This window comes from Toxorhynchites rutilus, chromosome 1 (assembly GCF_029784135.1).
Source record: "Toxorhynchites rutilus septentrionalis strain SRP chromosome 1, ASM2978413v1, whole genome shotgun sequence".
In the NCBI taxonomy this organism is placed as follows: Eukaryota; Metazoa; Arthropoda; class Insecta; order Diptera; family Culicidae; genus Toxorhynchites; species Toxorhynchites rutilus.
In genome coordinates, this window is record NC_073744.1 from 143,763,280 (window position 1) to 143,781,530 (window position 18,251).

At 39.1% G+C, this 18,251-nt stretch overlaps 1 protein-coding gene across 5 annotated transcripts in view; it reads left to right on the forward strand.

Annotated features, from left to right (window-relative positions):
- Positions 1 to 18,251, forward strand: part of LOC129763551 (RYamide receptor-like) — a 453,048-nt gene that overhangs the window by 394,436 nt on the left and 40,361 nt on the right. For 4 of the 5 annotated variants that reach the window (XR_008740961.1, XM_055762744.1, XM_055762746.1 and 1 more), the window contains 2 exons: positions 13,844 to 13,912; positions 13,976 to 14,213. Coding sequence is in view for 4 of the 5 variants with exons in the window: in XM_055762744.1 (XP_055618719.1) it covers positions 13,844 to 13,912; positions 13,976 to 14,213 (307 nt within the window). In the remaining variant the exon portion in view is untranslated. Of the gene's footprint in view, positions 1 to 13,843; positions 13,913 to 13,975; positions 14,270 to 18,251 lie in introns of all 5 variants that reach the window. The other variant, XM_055762748.1, reaches the window with a different exon arrangement.

The window sequence follows — 18,251 nt, forward strand, 5'->3', positions numbered from 1 at the left end:
ACTTTTTTTGCGTTCTCATGAATAAAGCACACAAAATTAAACGATGTTATAGTAAAATTAAGAAAATTTCCAACAATAATCATCAGTTGAAGAATATTTTATAGTTAGTTTGGCTTTTTTTTTTAATTCGTTTATTTTTACAGGCTCAGTTACTTAAGTTTAAAGGAGCCGAATTCTTAAATATATTTTTAAAACTATATATATAGAAACAATTTTCTTACATCTATGGTTAGTAAGGTGGAAACCCGATTACTCGCGGTGTACTCGAGTTTAGGAGGGTGACATATTTTTAGGAGAAGGATGGGATATAAGGAAATTGTAACAATGTTGATGAGCACTCAATTCTTAAATCTATTCGTATATCTATAGTTTATTTACATTTCAACTTATTCTACTATTTATAGCAAGGGGACGAATTACCCGCGAAGGAAGGAAAGGAGGGTATAAGGATGTAGGGACAATCACACACGAAGATCTATAGCTTTAAGGAAAACATATATATGGGACATGTAATCAAGGTCTAACCGAGCCAACACATCTCTCACCGGCACATTGGGCTGTCTTCCTCGGGCCCGAAGGGAGTTTTCTAAATTCGATCTGGCGACCAGATACACCTCGCACGACCAAACAATGTGCTCGATGTCGTGATAACCTTGGCCACAAACGCAGAGATTGCTGCTGGCAAGATTGAAACGAAAGAGTAGTGCATCTAACGAACAGTGATTGGACATGAGTCGGGAGAAGGTGCGGATAAAGTCCCAACTCAAGTCTAGACTTTTGAACCACGGTTTGAGGCTAACCTTAGGGATAATCGAGTGAAACCACCAATTCATCTTCATTCCACTTGCGTTGCCAGTTAGCGATGGTATTTTTGCGAACTAAAGAATAAAATTCATTGAAGCCGATTTGACGCTGATATATATCGCCTTCAATTGCACCTACCTTTGCCAATGAGTCAGCCCTCTCATTACCCGGAATTGAGCAATGTGAAGGGACCCAGACAAAGGTAATGACATAACAGCGTCTGGATAAAGCACTCAAAATTTCTCGTATTCTCTCAAGGAAGTACGGCGAGTGCTTTTCCGGCCTCACTGAACGGATAGCTTCGACAGAGCTAAGACTATCCGTTACAATGTAATAGTGTTCAACAGGTCTTGAGGCGACGCTGTCCAGCGCCCAGTATATCGCTGCCAATTCAGCAATATATACCGAGCAAGGATTCTGAAGACTGTGTGAGGTGCTAAAAAATACGTTGAACACTCCAAATCCTGTGGACTCATTCATAGAGGACCCATCAGTAAAGTATATATTATCACAATTGATACGCCCATACTTTGCATTGAAGATTGTAGGAACGAGTCCCAATCTAAGATAATCTGGATTTTCATGGATTTTCTCCTTCATGAACAGATCGAAATGTACAGAGGAATTGATGTAGTCAGGAAAACAAACACGGTTGGGAATATACGAAGAAGGATCAACCTGCATGGAGACGAATTCATGATATGAGCTCATGAATCCAGAATGAAAATTTAGCTCGATCAGCTGCTCAAAATGTCCGATCACCAATGGGTTCATAACCTTACACCGGATGAGGAACCGAAGAGATAATAAATTGAAGCGATCTTTTAGTGGGAGTACGCCTGCCAAAACCTCAAGGCTCATGGTATGCGTTGAGGGCATACATCCCAACGCGATACGGAGACAAAGATACTGAATTCGCTCGAGTTTAATGAGGTGTGTTTTGGCAGCTGATTGAAAACAGAAACTGTCATACTCCATCACTGAGAGAATAGTTGTTCGATACAACATAATAAGATCTTCGGGATGGGCTCCCCATCATGTGCCGGTAATTGTACGGAGAAAGTTTATTCTTTGTTGACATTTTTTACTCAGATACCTAATATGGGCCCCCCAAGTACATTTGGAGTCGAACCAGACCCCAAGATACTTGAATGACATAGCATGAGTGATCGGTTTACCCAAAAGTTGAAGCTTTGGTTTTGCTGGTCTATGCTTCCTAGAAAAAACCACCATCTCTGTTTTCTCCGTGGAGAATTCGATCCCTAGCCCAATGGCCCAGGTTGAAAAATTGTTCAAAGTATCTTGTAAGGGTCCTTGCAGGTCGGATTCGTTTGATCCTACGACAGACACCACTCCATCATCTGCAAGTTGTCTTAGGCTGCAATTTTGTGTAAGGCAATTGTCGATGTCGCTTACATAGAAGTTGCACAAAAGGGGGCTTAAACATGAGCCCTGGGGGAGGCCCATGTAAGAGACCCGACTTACTGCCGAATCTCCGTGAGAAAAGTTCAAATGTTTCTCACAAAGCAAGTTGTATAACATATTATTCAATAGAGGCGGCAGACCCCGAGAGTGTAATTTGTCTGACAAAACCTCTATTGAAACAGAATCAAAGGCCCCCTTTATGTCCAAGAATACTGAAGCCATTTGTTTTTTTTCGGCGTAAGCAATTTGAATTTCTGAAGAAAGCAACGCAAGACAATCATTCATCCCCTTACCCCTGCGGAACCCATATTGTGTATCTGAGAGTAGGCCATTCGTTTCAACCCATCGATCAAGGCGAAACAAGATCATTTTCTCCAACAATTTCCGTATACAAGACAGCATTGCTACTGGGCGGTACGAATTGAAGTTGGACGCGGGTTTTTCGGGTTTTTGAATAGCTATAACTCGTACTTGTCTCCAATCATCTGGAACAATATTATGCTCCAGAAACCAATTGAATAAGTTCAACAAGCGATGTTTCGCCACATCAGGGAGATTTTTCAGCAAGTTGAACTTAATTCTATCCGATCCCGGAGCAGAATTGTTACATGAAAGGAGAGCAAGAGAGAATTCTACCATCGAAAACTCGGAATCAAGATCGCACCTATCTTGTGGTATATCTCGAACAATTTTTTGCACAGGAGCGGAATCAGGACAAACCTTTCGTGCAAAATTAAAAATCCATCGATGTGAATATTCTTCACTTTCATTCGTTGAAGAGCGATTTCTCATGTTTCGAGCCACTTTCCATAATTTTTTCATTGACGTTTCTCGTGACAAACCTCCCACGAAATTTCGCCAATAAGCACGTTTTTTCCCTTTGATCAAGTTTTTAAATTGATTTTCAAGGTCCAAATACGTCTGAAAATTTTCAGGGGTTCCACGTTTCCGAAAAGCTTTAAATGCATTCGATTTTTCTATATAAAGCTTGGAACATATGCTATCCCACCATAGATTGGGAGGCCTTCGACGAATAGTGGAACCTGGGATGGGTTTCGTTTGAGCGCGAACCGCGCTGTCATAGATCAAACGAGAAAGGAAGTTATACTCCTCCAATGGAGGTAAACCATCTCTGGAATTGATGGCTAGAGCAATCGCGTCCGTATATTTTTTCCAGTCAATGTGTCTTGTGAGGTCATATGCCATGTTTATAGATTCAGAAGAATTCGACGCAATGGTGATGGAAATTTTGATTGGCAAGTGATCACTACCGTTGGGGTCCTGGATTACATTCCACTTGCAATCTAACGATAGTGAATTCGAGCAAAGCGAGAGGTCAAGAGCACTTGGGTTAGCAGGAGGTTTAGGCACACGTGTTGTTTCCCCAGTGTTCAAAACGGTCATATTGAAGTTGTTACAAAGGTCATATATCAACAATGAACGATTGTCGTCGTACTGTTCCCCCCAGGCAGTTCCATGAGAGTTGAAGTCTCCCAAGATCAATCGTGGCTCAGGAAGGAGTGAGCACATGTCATCAAGTTGTTTGCGGCTAACCGCAGCTTTCGGAGGCCAATACAAGCTGACAATACAGAGGTCTCTGCCTCTGATGTTTGCATGACAAGCAACATTTCAATCCCTCCAATAGGTGGAAGGTCAATTCGAAAAAATGAGTGGCACTTATTGATCCCCAAAAGCACCCCTCCGTATCTATCATCGCGGTCCAAGCGTATAATATTAAAATCGTGGAAAGAGATATCATCTCGCAAAGAAAGCCAAGTTTCGGACAGAGCAAAAACATCACAATTGAAGTTATGAATTAAAAATTTGAATGTATCCAATTTAGGGATAAGACTACGACAATTCCACTGTAAAACAGTGATATCTCCGACCTCTCTATTTGAATTAGACATCAAGAGAGATAATCATTGCAAGGAGGGGCCATGTTTGCATCAATTGCTGTAAAATTGTCTTTAATACTGGAAGCATTGAGATGACAAGGGTTCTGATGGAGTCGGAAACATTAAAACACTTGAAGATTTGATCCAAAAGGTCAGACAACTTTATAAATCCCGATTGGGAAGTTGAGCTAGACGGAAAAACAGGGACAGTTGGGGTTTTTGATGTCCCCTCGAGTGCTGGGTCGTTCGAAGGTGAACTCTTCCCACGGAAGCCAGGAGGAACCTGATTTTGCTTGTCCGCTGCACTCGATTTTTTAGGCAAGCTAACTGGGGGTATCACCGGGGGGACTTGTTCTTGAACTTTGGGAGTGGTCACATTTTTGCGCCGGGGATTCCCTTTGAAAATAAACGGTGTGCCCCCGCTAGCTGTGTCCGCTTCCATTTCATCAACTGGCAACGTGGAAAAGATATTGTGTGTTGTTGTTGTTGGGCCAGTGGAGAAGCGCCCTTTAAAATTTCCGCAAAAGTGCGCTTCGAGCGTTCCTTTAAAGAGCGCTTCTGTTTCTCCCAGCGACTCTTGTAAGTTTCACAAGCTGAGAGCGCGTGTGGGGATTCTCCGCAATATGGACACTTATGCTCAGTCGCACTGCAGGATTTCCCCTCATGTTGCTCTCCGCAAGTGGCACAGCGCTCCTTGTTGGCACAATAATCTGAAGTGTGACCAACTGACTTGCATTTGTTGCAAGTCATGGGCTTTGGCACGAAGAGTCGCAAAGGTAGTCTCAATTTGTCCACCATAACGTAGTCAGGGAGGGCGGCACCAGCAAAGGTGACTCGAAACGAGTCTGACGGCGTAAATTTAGTTTGGTCCCCATCATGGGAGAGTTTCCCGAGTTGGCGACAGTCCAAGATCTTTACTTCCATTGAGGGAAGTTCAAGGCCTTTTCCTTCTTTTTTTTATTTGTTCGCTCGTCAGACCCGTTTCAGTTATCACCCCCGCAATTTCTACGTTATGGGAGGGTATAAATGTTCTATATTCGAGAGTGAAGTGTTGGTCAGCAACAATCTCGTTTGCGTGTTTCCGTTCATTCACGACAACCCGCAATTTGTTCGGTCTAACCCTGCGAATTTCAGATACAGAAGTGTATCTGGCCAGATCTTTCATGATCTGAATCACGTTAAGGCTTTTTCCTTTTGGTTTTGGCCGGAGGAAAACAACCCACGGGCCAGTTCCAGGTGCATCTTCTGGATAAACTCTGACACGTGGAGCGGAGACAACAGAGGGAGAAGACGAGAACGAGGACGAGGACGAGGATTGGGTTGGATCGGAAACATCAGAAGGGGGAAGCGAAATCGATGATGGGAGAGGGGGAGTGGAAGTAACAGTGGGTTCAGAAGGGAGGCTTGCTATTTTCTTAGAGGGGGGCTTGGAAGGATGAGCAGATTCGTCCCCAGAAGAATTATCTTCTTTTTGAGGGACTCGTTTATGTTTTTTCCCAGATCTTGAATGGGATTCATTATCGGAGATCTCCATCTCTGGAGATCCTCCACTATTCTCCATTTTACAAAAAATTTTGTCTTATTTCTAATCTATTATTGATTTTAACAATAATCTCAAAAAAAAAAATAACAAAACAAACAAACAAAAAATTATGATGATAATATTAAGCAATGAACATATGAGTTGAACAATAATATTAATAATAAATATGTGTACCTTAATATAAAAGTTGTTCCGATACTGCGCTCTACTGCCCTAACCAGGGAGAGACAGAGGCTACGCGCTATGGATCAACACAATAGCGCAAGAATAGCTCACACGGTCACGTGATGATAATTCCCGTTAACGACAGCCACACGATGGCGATCCCGTTATGCCAAAATGTTCAACAGCCGCCAAGGGCTGCAAGCTGCAAGAGCGCTGCTTCCTTTGTTCCACTTCACAAAAGGTCAATTCGAAAGCGGACCGCAATGACCTTCACTCGTACACTATACCAATCGCACAATAGTAAAAGTGGCAACGCACAATAACGACACTGAACTTTACTCGTCAAGAGTTGGATAGCGAATGAGTTAGTTTGGCTTGTTGTCAGTCAAATACTTTTGTGACGGGGCAACACCTGACTTTTTGCTGTTACGGACTGTTGAACATTATTGATTAATTTAATTAGTTACAGTTCCGTTTCGAGACATACAAATGATCTTTCCCCTATGTTTTACCAACAATATATGAACTTAAATTCCATAATATAAGATATAATCTATAAGATATAATTTCAACTTCCGGTTTGCTGATGGCTGTATTGAATGCTAAAAAGTATGGGAAACCCATACGATATGGGCTCACCAGCGGAAGTCAAATATCGTATTCCGATGCCATTTTGGAATCGAGGATGGTGACTTCCGGTTCGTTAAAAACGGATATAAAAGACCGGGAATGGCATGAAATCCCACAGTACGATCGTGAATGGTAATGTTGGCATATATCCATAGGTGCGCGAAGAGAAATAAAAAAAAGAATAATGTTTGATAGTGAGAGAGATAGGATTTAAGTAAGAGGGAGATAATGTTTGAGTGTAAAGAACTTAGCCGAAGAGCGACATGTATGGAGTTATACAAAAAAAAAAAGTACACAAACAAATGCACACGCAAAAATCAACGATCAACGATCATCGATCAAAGTCAAAGTCACGTCAAAGTCAAAGTCATCTTCAACACGCAAACGTAAACGCCTTTGCACAGGTATGTGTGCGGATGCATACAAACAGTTTATCAAAAGTTTCTGATAGCAAAATCAAATGCGTTACTCCTGTAGTGAGCGCCACTCGATGAACCAGGATTGTGCTAGCCATTGATGGCAAGCGCCAGAGTGAACGTGTTAAACAATCATGAAAACTGGAGGTTAGGATCGCCCCGACTTTTCCCAAATAAAGACATACCGTGTATTACAGGTAACAGGTAGATTAAATTTCTATAGCTTATTTTGATGAACATACCATAAACAATTAAAATTGCCTTGTTTTGCAATGTTTCACAATCTAAAAGAACATAGAACTCATTTTGCACACAGGTCGAATATATTTCTTCTCTGTTTTTGAGAAATGAAAATGTAAAATGGCGGTAAAACGCTAGAATGGAGAGAACCAGAAAAAATCACCATATTATCAAAGTGTCAGCGCTATAACACCTTTCATTTGACACTACTGAAAATTCGGTAGGAAGCACCGTTTCTGAGATACAAAGAAGAGTAGGTTCCCCTATAGGATGGACTTTTGGAAGGGGAAGGGGAGAACTCAGAGGAAAGTAAGAAGTATTTAGAGTAATAAGAAAAACATAAAAAAAGTATATCACTTGCTACAATACGGTGAAATTCTTATTCAATACAACTTATTGATTGTGTGGCGTGACAATGTTTCGTGGAGACTGTTTATTCGCACAGAGCGCGTTGACACGTCACAAAATGCATGCCGTTAAAATGCATGTTCTTGCGAGTTTTTCGAAAAACTGAGTATACAGGAATCTACTTTCATCTTTCGTTGACAAATCACAGAACAATGCTTATTTTTATGTTTTGAAACGGAACTGAAAATACAACATTAATGTTCAAAAGACGAAACCCGCAAAAAGATAGGTGTTGTCACGTCACAAAAGTATTGTGCTGGCAACAAGCGAATTCAACTGCTAAATATTCTTCTACTGAAGATTCTTGTAGGAAATTTTCTCAATTTTACTTTGAAATCATTTACCATTTGGAAATCATGTGATTTATACATGAAAACGAGAAAAATCCAGTTTTTAGTAAGTCAAACCGTTGTCACGTCACGCTGGAATGGGTCTTATCCGCAAACCAATCGAATCGAAATTTCTCTGAAAATCATTTCTGTTTCAGTGGATTTGAATTACATTACTGCAATTCTGGATTAGCTCAAATTATAGAAAATTTGATGTGGAGTCGTCAAAACAACGCCTTATGTAGGCACAGTTTTTGTGTGCACCCGTGGCCGAGTGGTTAGCGTCTCACATTATCATGCAAGGTGTTCGGGTTCGATTCCCGTTCTGGCCGAGGTTTTTCGTCAAAGAAATTTCCTTCGCCTTTGCAGTGTGGTCTCGTGTATTCTAGAGCTTGCCCCTCGGAATACATTCAAGACGGCAAAGGTTCCCCAGGGAACGTTAACGCCATTTAATAAGAGGCACAGTTTTTAATGCAGTATTACGTTGTGTCCGGGATCAAACTGAAAAACTAAATATCGTACGCCTCATGTAAATTGGTCAGTTTTGAGTACTTAGTGCTAAGTTAAGTTATTGCTGATTGAGATTTTTACTATTACTATATAGATTTACAAGATCTTTGCACCAATCGATTTGGAATAGGTGAGTTCTTCGTTCTCCGATATCGGTTCTACTGTCAGTTCCACTCTGCAAACGGGCTGTTAAGTTCCTTGCTAAGATAAAGATCGTGGGTTCACTCACAATACAATGTGCTAAGCGGCATTTTTCAAGGCCAGAGGCAAAATGAATGATTGGAAAGCTTAAAGCCTTTATGATAGCAACAACAACAACAATTTTCATTCTAGTCTCATGTTGGCAAACTTGCAACGAACAACCTTTTCAGAGACTGAGCGTTAACTTCAAAACCTTCAAGTTGTATTAATCTCGAATCGTTATTTGAAATGCGCTTACGAAGCAACTGGCTGTGAATAAACACTTGAAATGACGATTTCCAACAACACTTTATGTGTATGCGTTGGCTCGTGGTATGCAGTCAGAATATATGTACTTGAGCAAAAAATTAAAAAAAAAATCAACTCGATTAACAACATTGAAATCTCTGTAACTTATCGCAAAAACTCATTTCATAGGAATTTTTCCACGCACGAAAGCAGATTTTTCTATTTTGTTCTTGCATGATGGAAAACTCTACACCACATTTTCTTAAAACATTAAACAAATCACATTGAAAATCTGGACATACCAGGATCAAAACACAATCAAAAGAAGAAAAAAGTTCTTTTTTGAAAATCTTTTTCCCTGTAAAATTGCCCATTTTTTAATGTATGGGTGATTTGTAGGAAATTGTAAAAAATTTATAGGGAAATGTATGTATTCATATCTATTTTTCATAATTTTTTAAATAAACATGTTTCGAGAAAAATGATTTTTTTTTTATTTTCTAAATATTTTTTTTCAATGATTTTTTCTCTCCAAAATTTTTTTGATATTTTTTAATGAAAATCTAAATCATTTCCTACATTTTATTCTTTGTCTAAAATGTTGTAGGTCTGATAGATTCTTTTGTGATTTTTTTTTTATTTTGAGTTTTTTTTCCAATTTGTTTTCGAAAAATCTTAATTTAAAAACTATAAAATGTTGGTTGAAGAAAGGAATATAAGAAATTATTCACATTTTCATTAAAAAATATTTAAAAAATTGAAAAACAATTTAATTTAAAAAAATATTTTGGATATTAAAATTCTTTTTTCTGAAAAACATGTGTTTTAAAAATTCTGAAAAAATAGACATAAATATCCTTTACAATTTCCAACAAGTCACCCATAGATAAGTAGATGTGCACCTCTACAGTGAAATAGTATTTTTTACGACAACCTTTTCATGTTTTCTTTGAAAAATTACTATTAACTTTGTATGTATGAATTATCGCGATTTACATGTTCTGCAATTTTTTTTTCAGTCTTCATACAAAAATGCCTTATATTCCAGAAACTATAAAAGATAGAAAGTTGACGTCTTCGACAAAAGTTTATATTTTAATAAGATCAAATTATGTGTAATTAATTGTAGTTTTTTCAAAGAAAACATGAAAGAGCTGTTGTTAGAAAAACTTTTGCCCTGTAGAAGTGTGCATCTTACGATGTATGGACCACTTTTGAAAATTGTAAAGGCTATCCACATATTTTTTTGAGAATTTATAAAAAAGATCCTTTTTTGGAAAAACTTAGTTAAAAGTTTTAAAATATTATTGTTTTGTTCGAATTAAAAAAAATTGTTTGTATTTTATAATGAAAATATAAAATATAAAAATAATTCTTTTATCCTCCGATCAGAATTTTGTAGGTATCCTAGTTTTTGAGTTATACATTTTTGTGAAAAATTAAGAAAATTTTGTTGGCTATTCAAAAAGTAGTCTAATTCTGTTTCAAAGGTTTCAAATATGCAAAGTTGCTTAAATGACCCATATCTTCACACCCACAGCGTTTCACTGCTCTCTGAGATGGCGCTGCCAACTCCTAAGACGAGTTGGCATGAAATTCGTCATATTCAGATTCTAAATTGAAATTCCCCAAAAAAAAATCCAAAATTCCAAATTTACTTTTTGAGACTAAGATTTCAAATTCAGTTCCCAAATCCCGAATCGATAATCCTATTCCAAATTCAGATTTACCATTCAATTTCAGGATTCACCAGAATGTAACATTTAGCCGAATGTAACATTCATCCGAATTATCTATTTACAGCTATATTTCATTGGAAGGAATTTTTCATCCTTATGGTGTATTTTCTTACAAACGCAATAATTTTTAGCAAATAGTTTCACCTCCGATTTCGGATGCTGTCCAAGCAATTGGGTCTACACTAATTTCAGAAAATGGGTTTGCAGAGACTCTCTCTTCATTTACAACTTTTCTTATCTCAATTTTTTATTTTACTTCGTATTTAAGTTGCTCTCTCATGTTGTATTCAATCAATATTATATACTAGCTTACCCGACAAACTTCGTATAGATAGAAGAAGATAAAGGAATGAGTTTAATCATATTAAAATTCATTTCCACTTTCGAACAAAAATCAATTTCGTTAGCGCAAACATGAAATGGACTAACAACGTTTGTCACTATATAATTGTAGAACATATGCGAATTTGAATTTTCCTAATTTTTCCATTTTCCTTCAGAGTTTTCCGAAAATTTTGAGTTGTCATGTTTGGTTGAAATATGTGTATTATTTTTAGTGGACTCCCTCTCCATTTCAGAAGAGGGATGGGTGTCATACTATCACAGAAACATTTCTCGTATCCAAAAACCCTCACATCCCAAATTTAGCTCCATTTGCTTGAGTAGCTCTCGAGTTATGTAGAAGTTTGTGTTTCATTTGTATGGCAGCCCCCTTGCCTTTAGAGAGGGGGAAGGATTGTCAAACCACCAACCAAATATATAAACAAATATTGTCCCCTAAATTTTCCGTTTACAAAATTTGTTTCCGTTTGCTTGATTAGTTCTTGAGTTATGCAGATTTTTTTTCATTTGTATGGCAGCCCTCCACTTAGAGAGGAGGGAAGGGGTATGTAACCGCCACAGGAACATTGATTGTACCCTAAATCCTCCACATGCCAAATTTGGCTCGATTTGCTTGATTGGTTCTCGAGTCATGCAAAATAAATGTGTTTCATTTTGTAATAGCCTCCCCTAGAGAGGGGTGAGGAGTGTCGAACCACCATAGAAACGTTCATCGATCCCTAAAACCTTTATATGCCAAGTTTGATTCCATTTGCTTAACTAGTTCTGGAATTATTCAGTCCCCCTCCTCTTTACAATAGGGGAAGGGGTGTCAAACCACCATAGAAACATTTATTGCCCTCAAAATCTCCGCATGCCAAATTTGGCTCTGTTTGCTTGATTAGTTTTTGAGTTATGCATAAATTTATGCTTCATTTGTATGGCAGACCCCCTCCCCCTCCTCCTTAGAGAGAGGGAGGGGTGTCTATTCATCATAGAAACGTTTCTTGTCCTCTAAAACCTTCACATGCCAAATTTGGCTTCATTTTCTTGATTAGTTCTTGAGTTATGGATCAATTCATGCCTCATTTGTATGGCAACCCCCCCTAAGAGAGGGGGAGGAGTATCTAACCACCATAGAATCAATTATTGCACCCTAAAACATCCACATGCCAAATTTCCTTTCATTTGCTTGATTAATTCTCGAGAGAGGGAGGAGGGGTCTCGAACTATCATATGAACCTTCCCCGGAACCAACACGTTCGGCGATCCATTTTTATTGAAATAGATAGAAGACGATATAGGAGTGCGTTTTATCACATTAAAATCCATTTCCTCTTTCGAACGAAGATAAATTTCGCTACCACAAACATAAAATGGACTAACAACGCTTGTCAATATGTAATTGGACACATGCGAATTGATTTGTTTGAATTCTACCATTTTTCTTCAGAGTTTTCCGAAAAATTTTAATTGTCATGTTTGGTTGAAATATGTGCATTATTTTTATGGGACCCCCTCTCCTTTCCAGAGGAGGAAGAGGTGTCATACCACCATAGAAACATTTCTCGTACCCAAAAACCCTCACATCCCAAATTTGGCTCCATTTGCTTGATTAGTTCTCGAGTTATTCAGAAGTTTGTGTTTCATTTGTATGGCAGCCCCCATGCCCTTAGAGACGGTGTAGGTGTGTCGAACCACCATAGAAACGTTTCGTGCTGCCTAAAACCTCTACATGCCAAATATGGCTCAATTTGCTTGATTAGTTCTCGAGTTATGCAGAAATTTGTGTTTCATTTGTATGGGAGCTACCCTTTAGAGAGGGGGAGAGGGTTAGAAGAGTGTCGAACTACCATAGAAACGTTTATCGATCCCTAAAATCGCTATATGCTAAGTTTGATTCCATTGGTTTGATTAGATCTCGAGTTGTTCGGCACTCTCCCTCCCCTCCTCTTTAGAGAGTGAAAGCAGTGTCACATAACCATAAGAACATTTATTGCACCCTAAAAATTCCACATGCCTAATTTGGTTTCATTTGCTTGATTAGTTCCCAAATAATGCAGAAATTTATGTTTCATTTGTATGGCAGCCCCCCTTAGAGAGGGAGGTGCAGTGTCTAACCACCATAGAAACATTTATTGCATCCTAAAATCTTCGTATGCTTAATTTGGTTTCATTTGCTTGAAAATTTCTCGAGTAATGCAGAAATTTGTGTTTCATTTGTATGGCAGTTCGATAGTAGCGCAATGTTAGTTCAACACTATTTCCCGTAAATGGTTGCTTCGCCAATTATCAAAAGTTTCCACTAGGAAAAAATAGTTATGCTCCCTTTTCTTCGTTAGAGTCTGGAATGTTTGTTTTGCCTCCGGTCTTCAACATTCTCCAGGCACTTTCAATTGCATGTTCATGGTTTAATTACATGTATGTTATGCGTGCTGACAGAAGCTAATGAATGGGATGATGCAGATATTTCTGTTAGTACTCTCACCTTGTTTTGCTGCATACAATGTCAGTTCAACAATGATCTTCAAAAGAATGCAATTAATGATTTAAAATGCAAAACAAAAGTACATTATTAAATCCAAATTGAGATAGTTTTGATTTACGTTCGAATAAAGCCACTGATTGTAAAATTGAAGAGAACTGGCAGCTATTCATGAGCGGTTTACTTTTGACCTCATATTCATCGTCGTCCATCCTTGCTTATTCATTTCGGCAACTATTGAAGTAAAAATGTTTTTTCCCGGGCTTTATTCTCATTCAAAGTGTTTACACATGTTGAATGTGTTAATGATTAATTGTTACTGAGCCAGTAACTCTTTAATCAAAGCGATCATACGGTTATCCGAATTCGATGTAGCGGTAATTTTTACTTGTTTTTGACCCCACGAAAATCAATAAATTTCATACATTTTCTGTTACGTGTATTTATTTATTAAGAACTGTTTATTAATCATATCTTTATTGTCTACTTTTTTATTAACAGATGATCAAAATGATGGTAACTGTGGTGATCGTGTTCACGATCTGTTGGCTGCCGTTCAACTCGCTCATGGTAAGTTTTCGCAAGACGCGTTAAGCTATCAAACGTACGTTCAATTTCCCCCCTCATCCCCAGGTAGTGGACGTCGACACCTCCTGGAATCTACTGCCCTACGTCTGGTTCGCCTTCCACTGGCTAGCAATGTCCCACAGCTGCTACAATCCCATCATCTACTGCTACATGAACGCTCGGTTCCGGTCCGGTTTCATCCTAGTGCTGCACGGGGTGCCCGGACTGCAGCAGCTGTGTTGCTGCTTCCGCCACACTCCGATCAACCTCGCACGCAACGTCGGTTCCAGTGTGGCCCTCGCCGGTGAGATGAATGGAATTTACGGTGACAGTGCACTATCCCGAAAGGCTAGAAAGCGAGTTAGGTGCTACCAAAATAACAAATTCACCTTTCTTGATCTCACCCCAATATCGCCCCTCGTTGCTTCTTAGTGTGTGTATTTGCCGTTGGCATTGCTAGCTATGTTTGGTTTCGGCGATGTTTAGATAGACACAAGATAGTGCAAGCTTGATAATGATCATTTGGTTTGGCTTTCCGACATTTCAGGCTTCTCATTGCATTGTAGATGGAATAGTTATGGGAATAGTATTTATTTCTTCATTTTACAACCATGACAATTATTTACGATCCGGACAACTAAAGGGGCTAATTTGGAACATACATTCTGTCGAGTATATACCTGGGCTTTGTGTTTTTGAAGAAAATGTTTTATTTATTATCTAAATTTATATTATCGTCTTCAAAATAGGAAACACTTTTTGTAGCTGTATTCAGGAATTGCCTTCAGTTCACGCAGCGAATTCGTTTTTATGACCGCTATGTTGTCAAAACGGGTCCTACGAAGCGGTAATCTGGGTTTCGGAAACAGAAAAAAGTCACACGTAGCCATATCTGGAGAGTACGGTGTTTGTTCGACCACATTCGTGCCATTTTTAGTCGAAAATTCGTTCACAATGATCGATCCATGGGCTGGTGCATAATCGTGGAGCAAAATCCAAGTGTTATTCTTCCGCAAATCTGGCCGCTTGCAACGAATTTTCTCTCTAAAACGAATCATAACGCCAAGGTAATACTCTTCATTGACCGTTTGGCCCTCCGGAAGGAATTCCGAATGTTCAACATAATATCAAAAAAACACAGAACAATAAAAAGTTGTCTTGTTCTTGAGGGGTTTTCTATGTGTACACGATTCCAGCCCTTCTGGTTAACAAATATAAATGAACAGATTTTGAAACAGAAAAGATGCCGCAATGGCATTAACCTGCTTTTTCGCACGTTTTTTATGACAATTTTTATTTCTATTCAGAAACAGAAAATCCGTACGGTGAGTTGTGAATTGACCGGTTTTGCTCGTTTTAGATGGCAAAGCTGGAGAGGGCAAAGACCGGCCATAACGTCGAGTTTTCGTTTAGATAAGGTTTGTTGTTTGGTTTCAAAAAGTATATAACTTGGAATCACGAAAATTGTGCGCACACGGAGGAATGTTGCATTATTTTACGCAATGGATTACTCTCGGACGAATTTTAGTCGACTGCATAGCGCAATAATAAAAGGTTTTTCAAACTTTTCGGTATTCCAATCAATACTACGTAAAAGTAGAAGAGGACCGTGGAAGTGGAAGAGGACCGAAACGTAAGACTGATGCAGGAACGAACATGCTAGTTATCCGGGATGTAAAAACACCCACGAACGACCATTCGGGCAATTAAAGAAAGGTTGGATCTGGACCTTTGCAATCGCACCATTCGACGACGCCTTCCGAAACGGGACCTGAAAAGCTACTTCGCCAAAAAGCGACGTAGCTGATGATCAGCAACATCAACAAAAAAAAAACGACTTCAGTTTGCGAGAGACCATGTCAACAAGCCGTTGGAGTTCGCGTTATTTGGTCGGACGAGAAAAAGTGACTCATAGCATGGCGGAAGATCGACGAGGGCATCCAAGACCGACATCTACAGCCGACCATGAAGCACAGTGGTAGAAGCATCATGGTATGGAGCTGTTTCACATAGGCTGGGGTGGTCAACGGTATTACGACTGCCGACATCGACATTTCGTGCAAGAACTTGGAAGAATTCACGCTGAAAATGAGACTACACCTTCCAGCAAGATAAGAAAGAACTCCGAGCATACTGCGAAGAAAACAGCAGCATTCTTCCGATCGACCCGAATCAAACCAATGGTGTGGTGTTGAGAATTTATGGGCGATTTTGGACAACAAGGTGGACAAAACTGACGTTACGAACAGGTAAAACTATTTTGCTGTGTTAAAGAAGGCTTGGAACGATCCGGATGCGACAGCTCTACGGAAGTACAGGGTGGCTCAAAAGCCATTAAATTAATCAAACATAAGGTGACTATCAATATGGTATCGATAGTCAATAGTTATACTACCAAACAAGCTGATGACCACTTTGATTCCACTACCCCTATACACTGCGTTTCACAACTATAGAACCACTTATTTTCCAGAAGTTTCCAGAGATATGCAAGAAGTCGAATGAATTGAAGTTTATAGTGTAGAATACAAAAACTATGTTCATTTAAAAGACTGGCCATTTGAACTTTATTGTTATGTTCAGGGAAACGATAAAAAAACTGAAATTCCAATGTTTCATAACAATAGAACCAGATCGATAAACTCTGACTCCTTTACAAAAATAAAGTCAAATTCACATGAATTACAAAAAGTTCCTGATTCGTAGGTCGTCTTTAGTTCTTAATCAGATCAAATAACCCATTCGGGGTGGTGTAGACCAAGCTGTAGTGTGTATCTCGTTCTACGCAGAGGATAATGCTCGTTTGAGCTCTTCAAACCACTCATACTGCTTGTAAGCTGCATCTACTATTCGTACGATCACTCCTCATAAGTTCTTGATATGGTTTTGATCTGGTAAACAACCAGTCCAGAATATGAAGCCCCTCTCCAATAAACCATACCTTGACTTTCCGGATGTTACGAATTAATGCCAAATTATCCATTTATCACATTGTTTTTGATGTAAAAACAGCATTAAACGATTCTGAAGAACTTCGTTGCACTTCTGACTGTACATTGGTGTTGATGAAAAGATATCTGAACCAGGCCTTTTTGAAAATATTTTTCCTCAATCCATCAAACTGCCGCCTGCAAAGTAAAGAGTTGAACAATTACATTACATGTTCTGTAAGTCATTCCAGTATGAAGAATTACTATTCAAGTTGGATTTCTTTTTATTAGGAAAGTTCAACTGAAATAGTGAAGCCCATGGCATTAGCTTCCACATTAGTTTTCGGACCAGAAGCTTTGAAGATGGGATTTTTATGGTTTGGGGAGAATTTTCACAAAAAAGGCCTGGTTCAAGTAGCTTACCAGCAACAGGAATGCACTGTCAGAAGTGCAACGAAGTACTTCAGAATCGTTTACCGCTGTTTTTACATCATAAACAATTTGATCCGGAATCCGGAAAGTCATGGCATGGTTTGATGAATAAGGGCATGAGGTTCGGAGCTGGTCAGCTTGTTTACCAGATCAAAACTCTATCAAGAACTTATGAGGAGTGATCGTACGAATAGTAAATGAAGCTTACTAGCAGTATGAGTGAATAGAAGAGCTTAAACGAGCAGTATCCTCAGCGTAGAAAGAGATACACACTACAACATGGCGCAACTTGGTCCAAATCACCCCGAATGGGTTATTTGAACTGATTGAGAACTAAAGTCTGCTTCATTTAATATTGGAACACAAACAATTGCGTGTAGTTCAGTCATTTATTAACGAATTCATAATTTGTTTTTCATACAAATGTAGCATTTTCTTTACTCTTTCATAAAAAAAATTTAAAAAATTATTCATTGCTGTTTCGAAGAAATTCTCGTACTTTTCCCGTAATACGGCACATTAGGCGGCGCACACCCTTTTCGTCCACCGTTTTGGCGATTTGATTCCACCAGTTCTTCATTTGAGTCATGTTCCTAACAAGTTTTCCCTTTGCCTTAAGCCTCCGCTTCGTGATTGCCCAGTATTTCTCTATCGGCCGGAACTGGGGGCAGTTTGGGGGGTTGAGGTCCTTCGGTATTACGCTGACCCCGTTCGTTGCGTACCATTCCATAACCGTTTTGCTGTAATGGCAGCTTGCGAGGTCCGGCCAAAACATTACTGGACCGTTGTGGGCACGAATAAACGGCAGAATCCGTTTCTGTAGGCACTCTTTTTTGTAGACTTCTGATGTCATTGTCTTGTCAGTGAGAAAGACTTTGGTTTTCTGTCCACAACTGCATATCCCCTGCCAAATCATGTACTTGCGGGCGAATTTATCCGCAAACACGAACTTAATTTTTGCAGGTACATCCCCCCGAGCC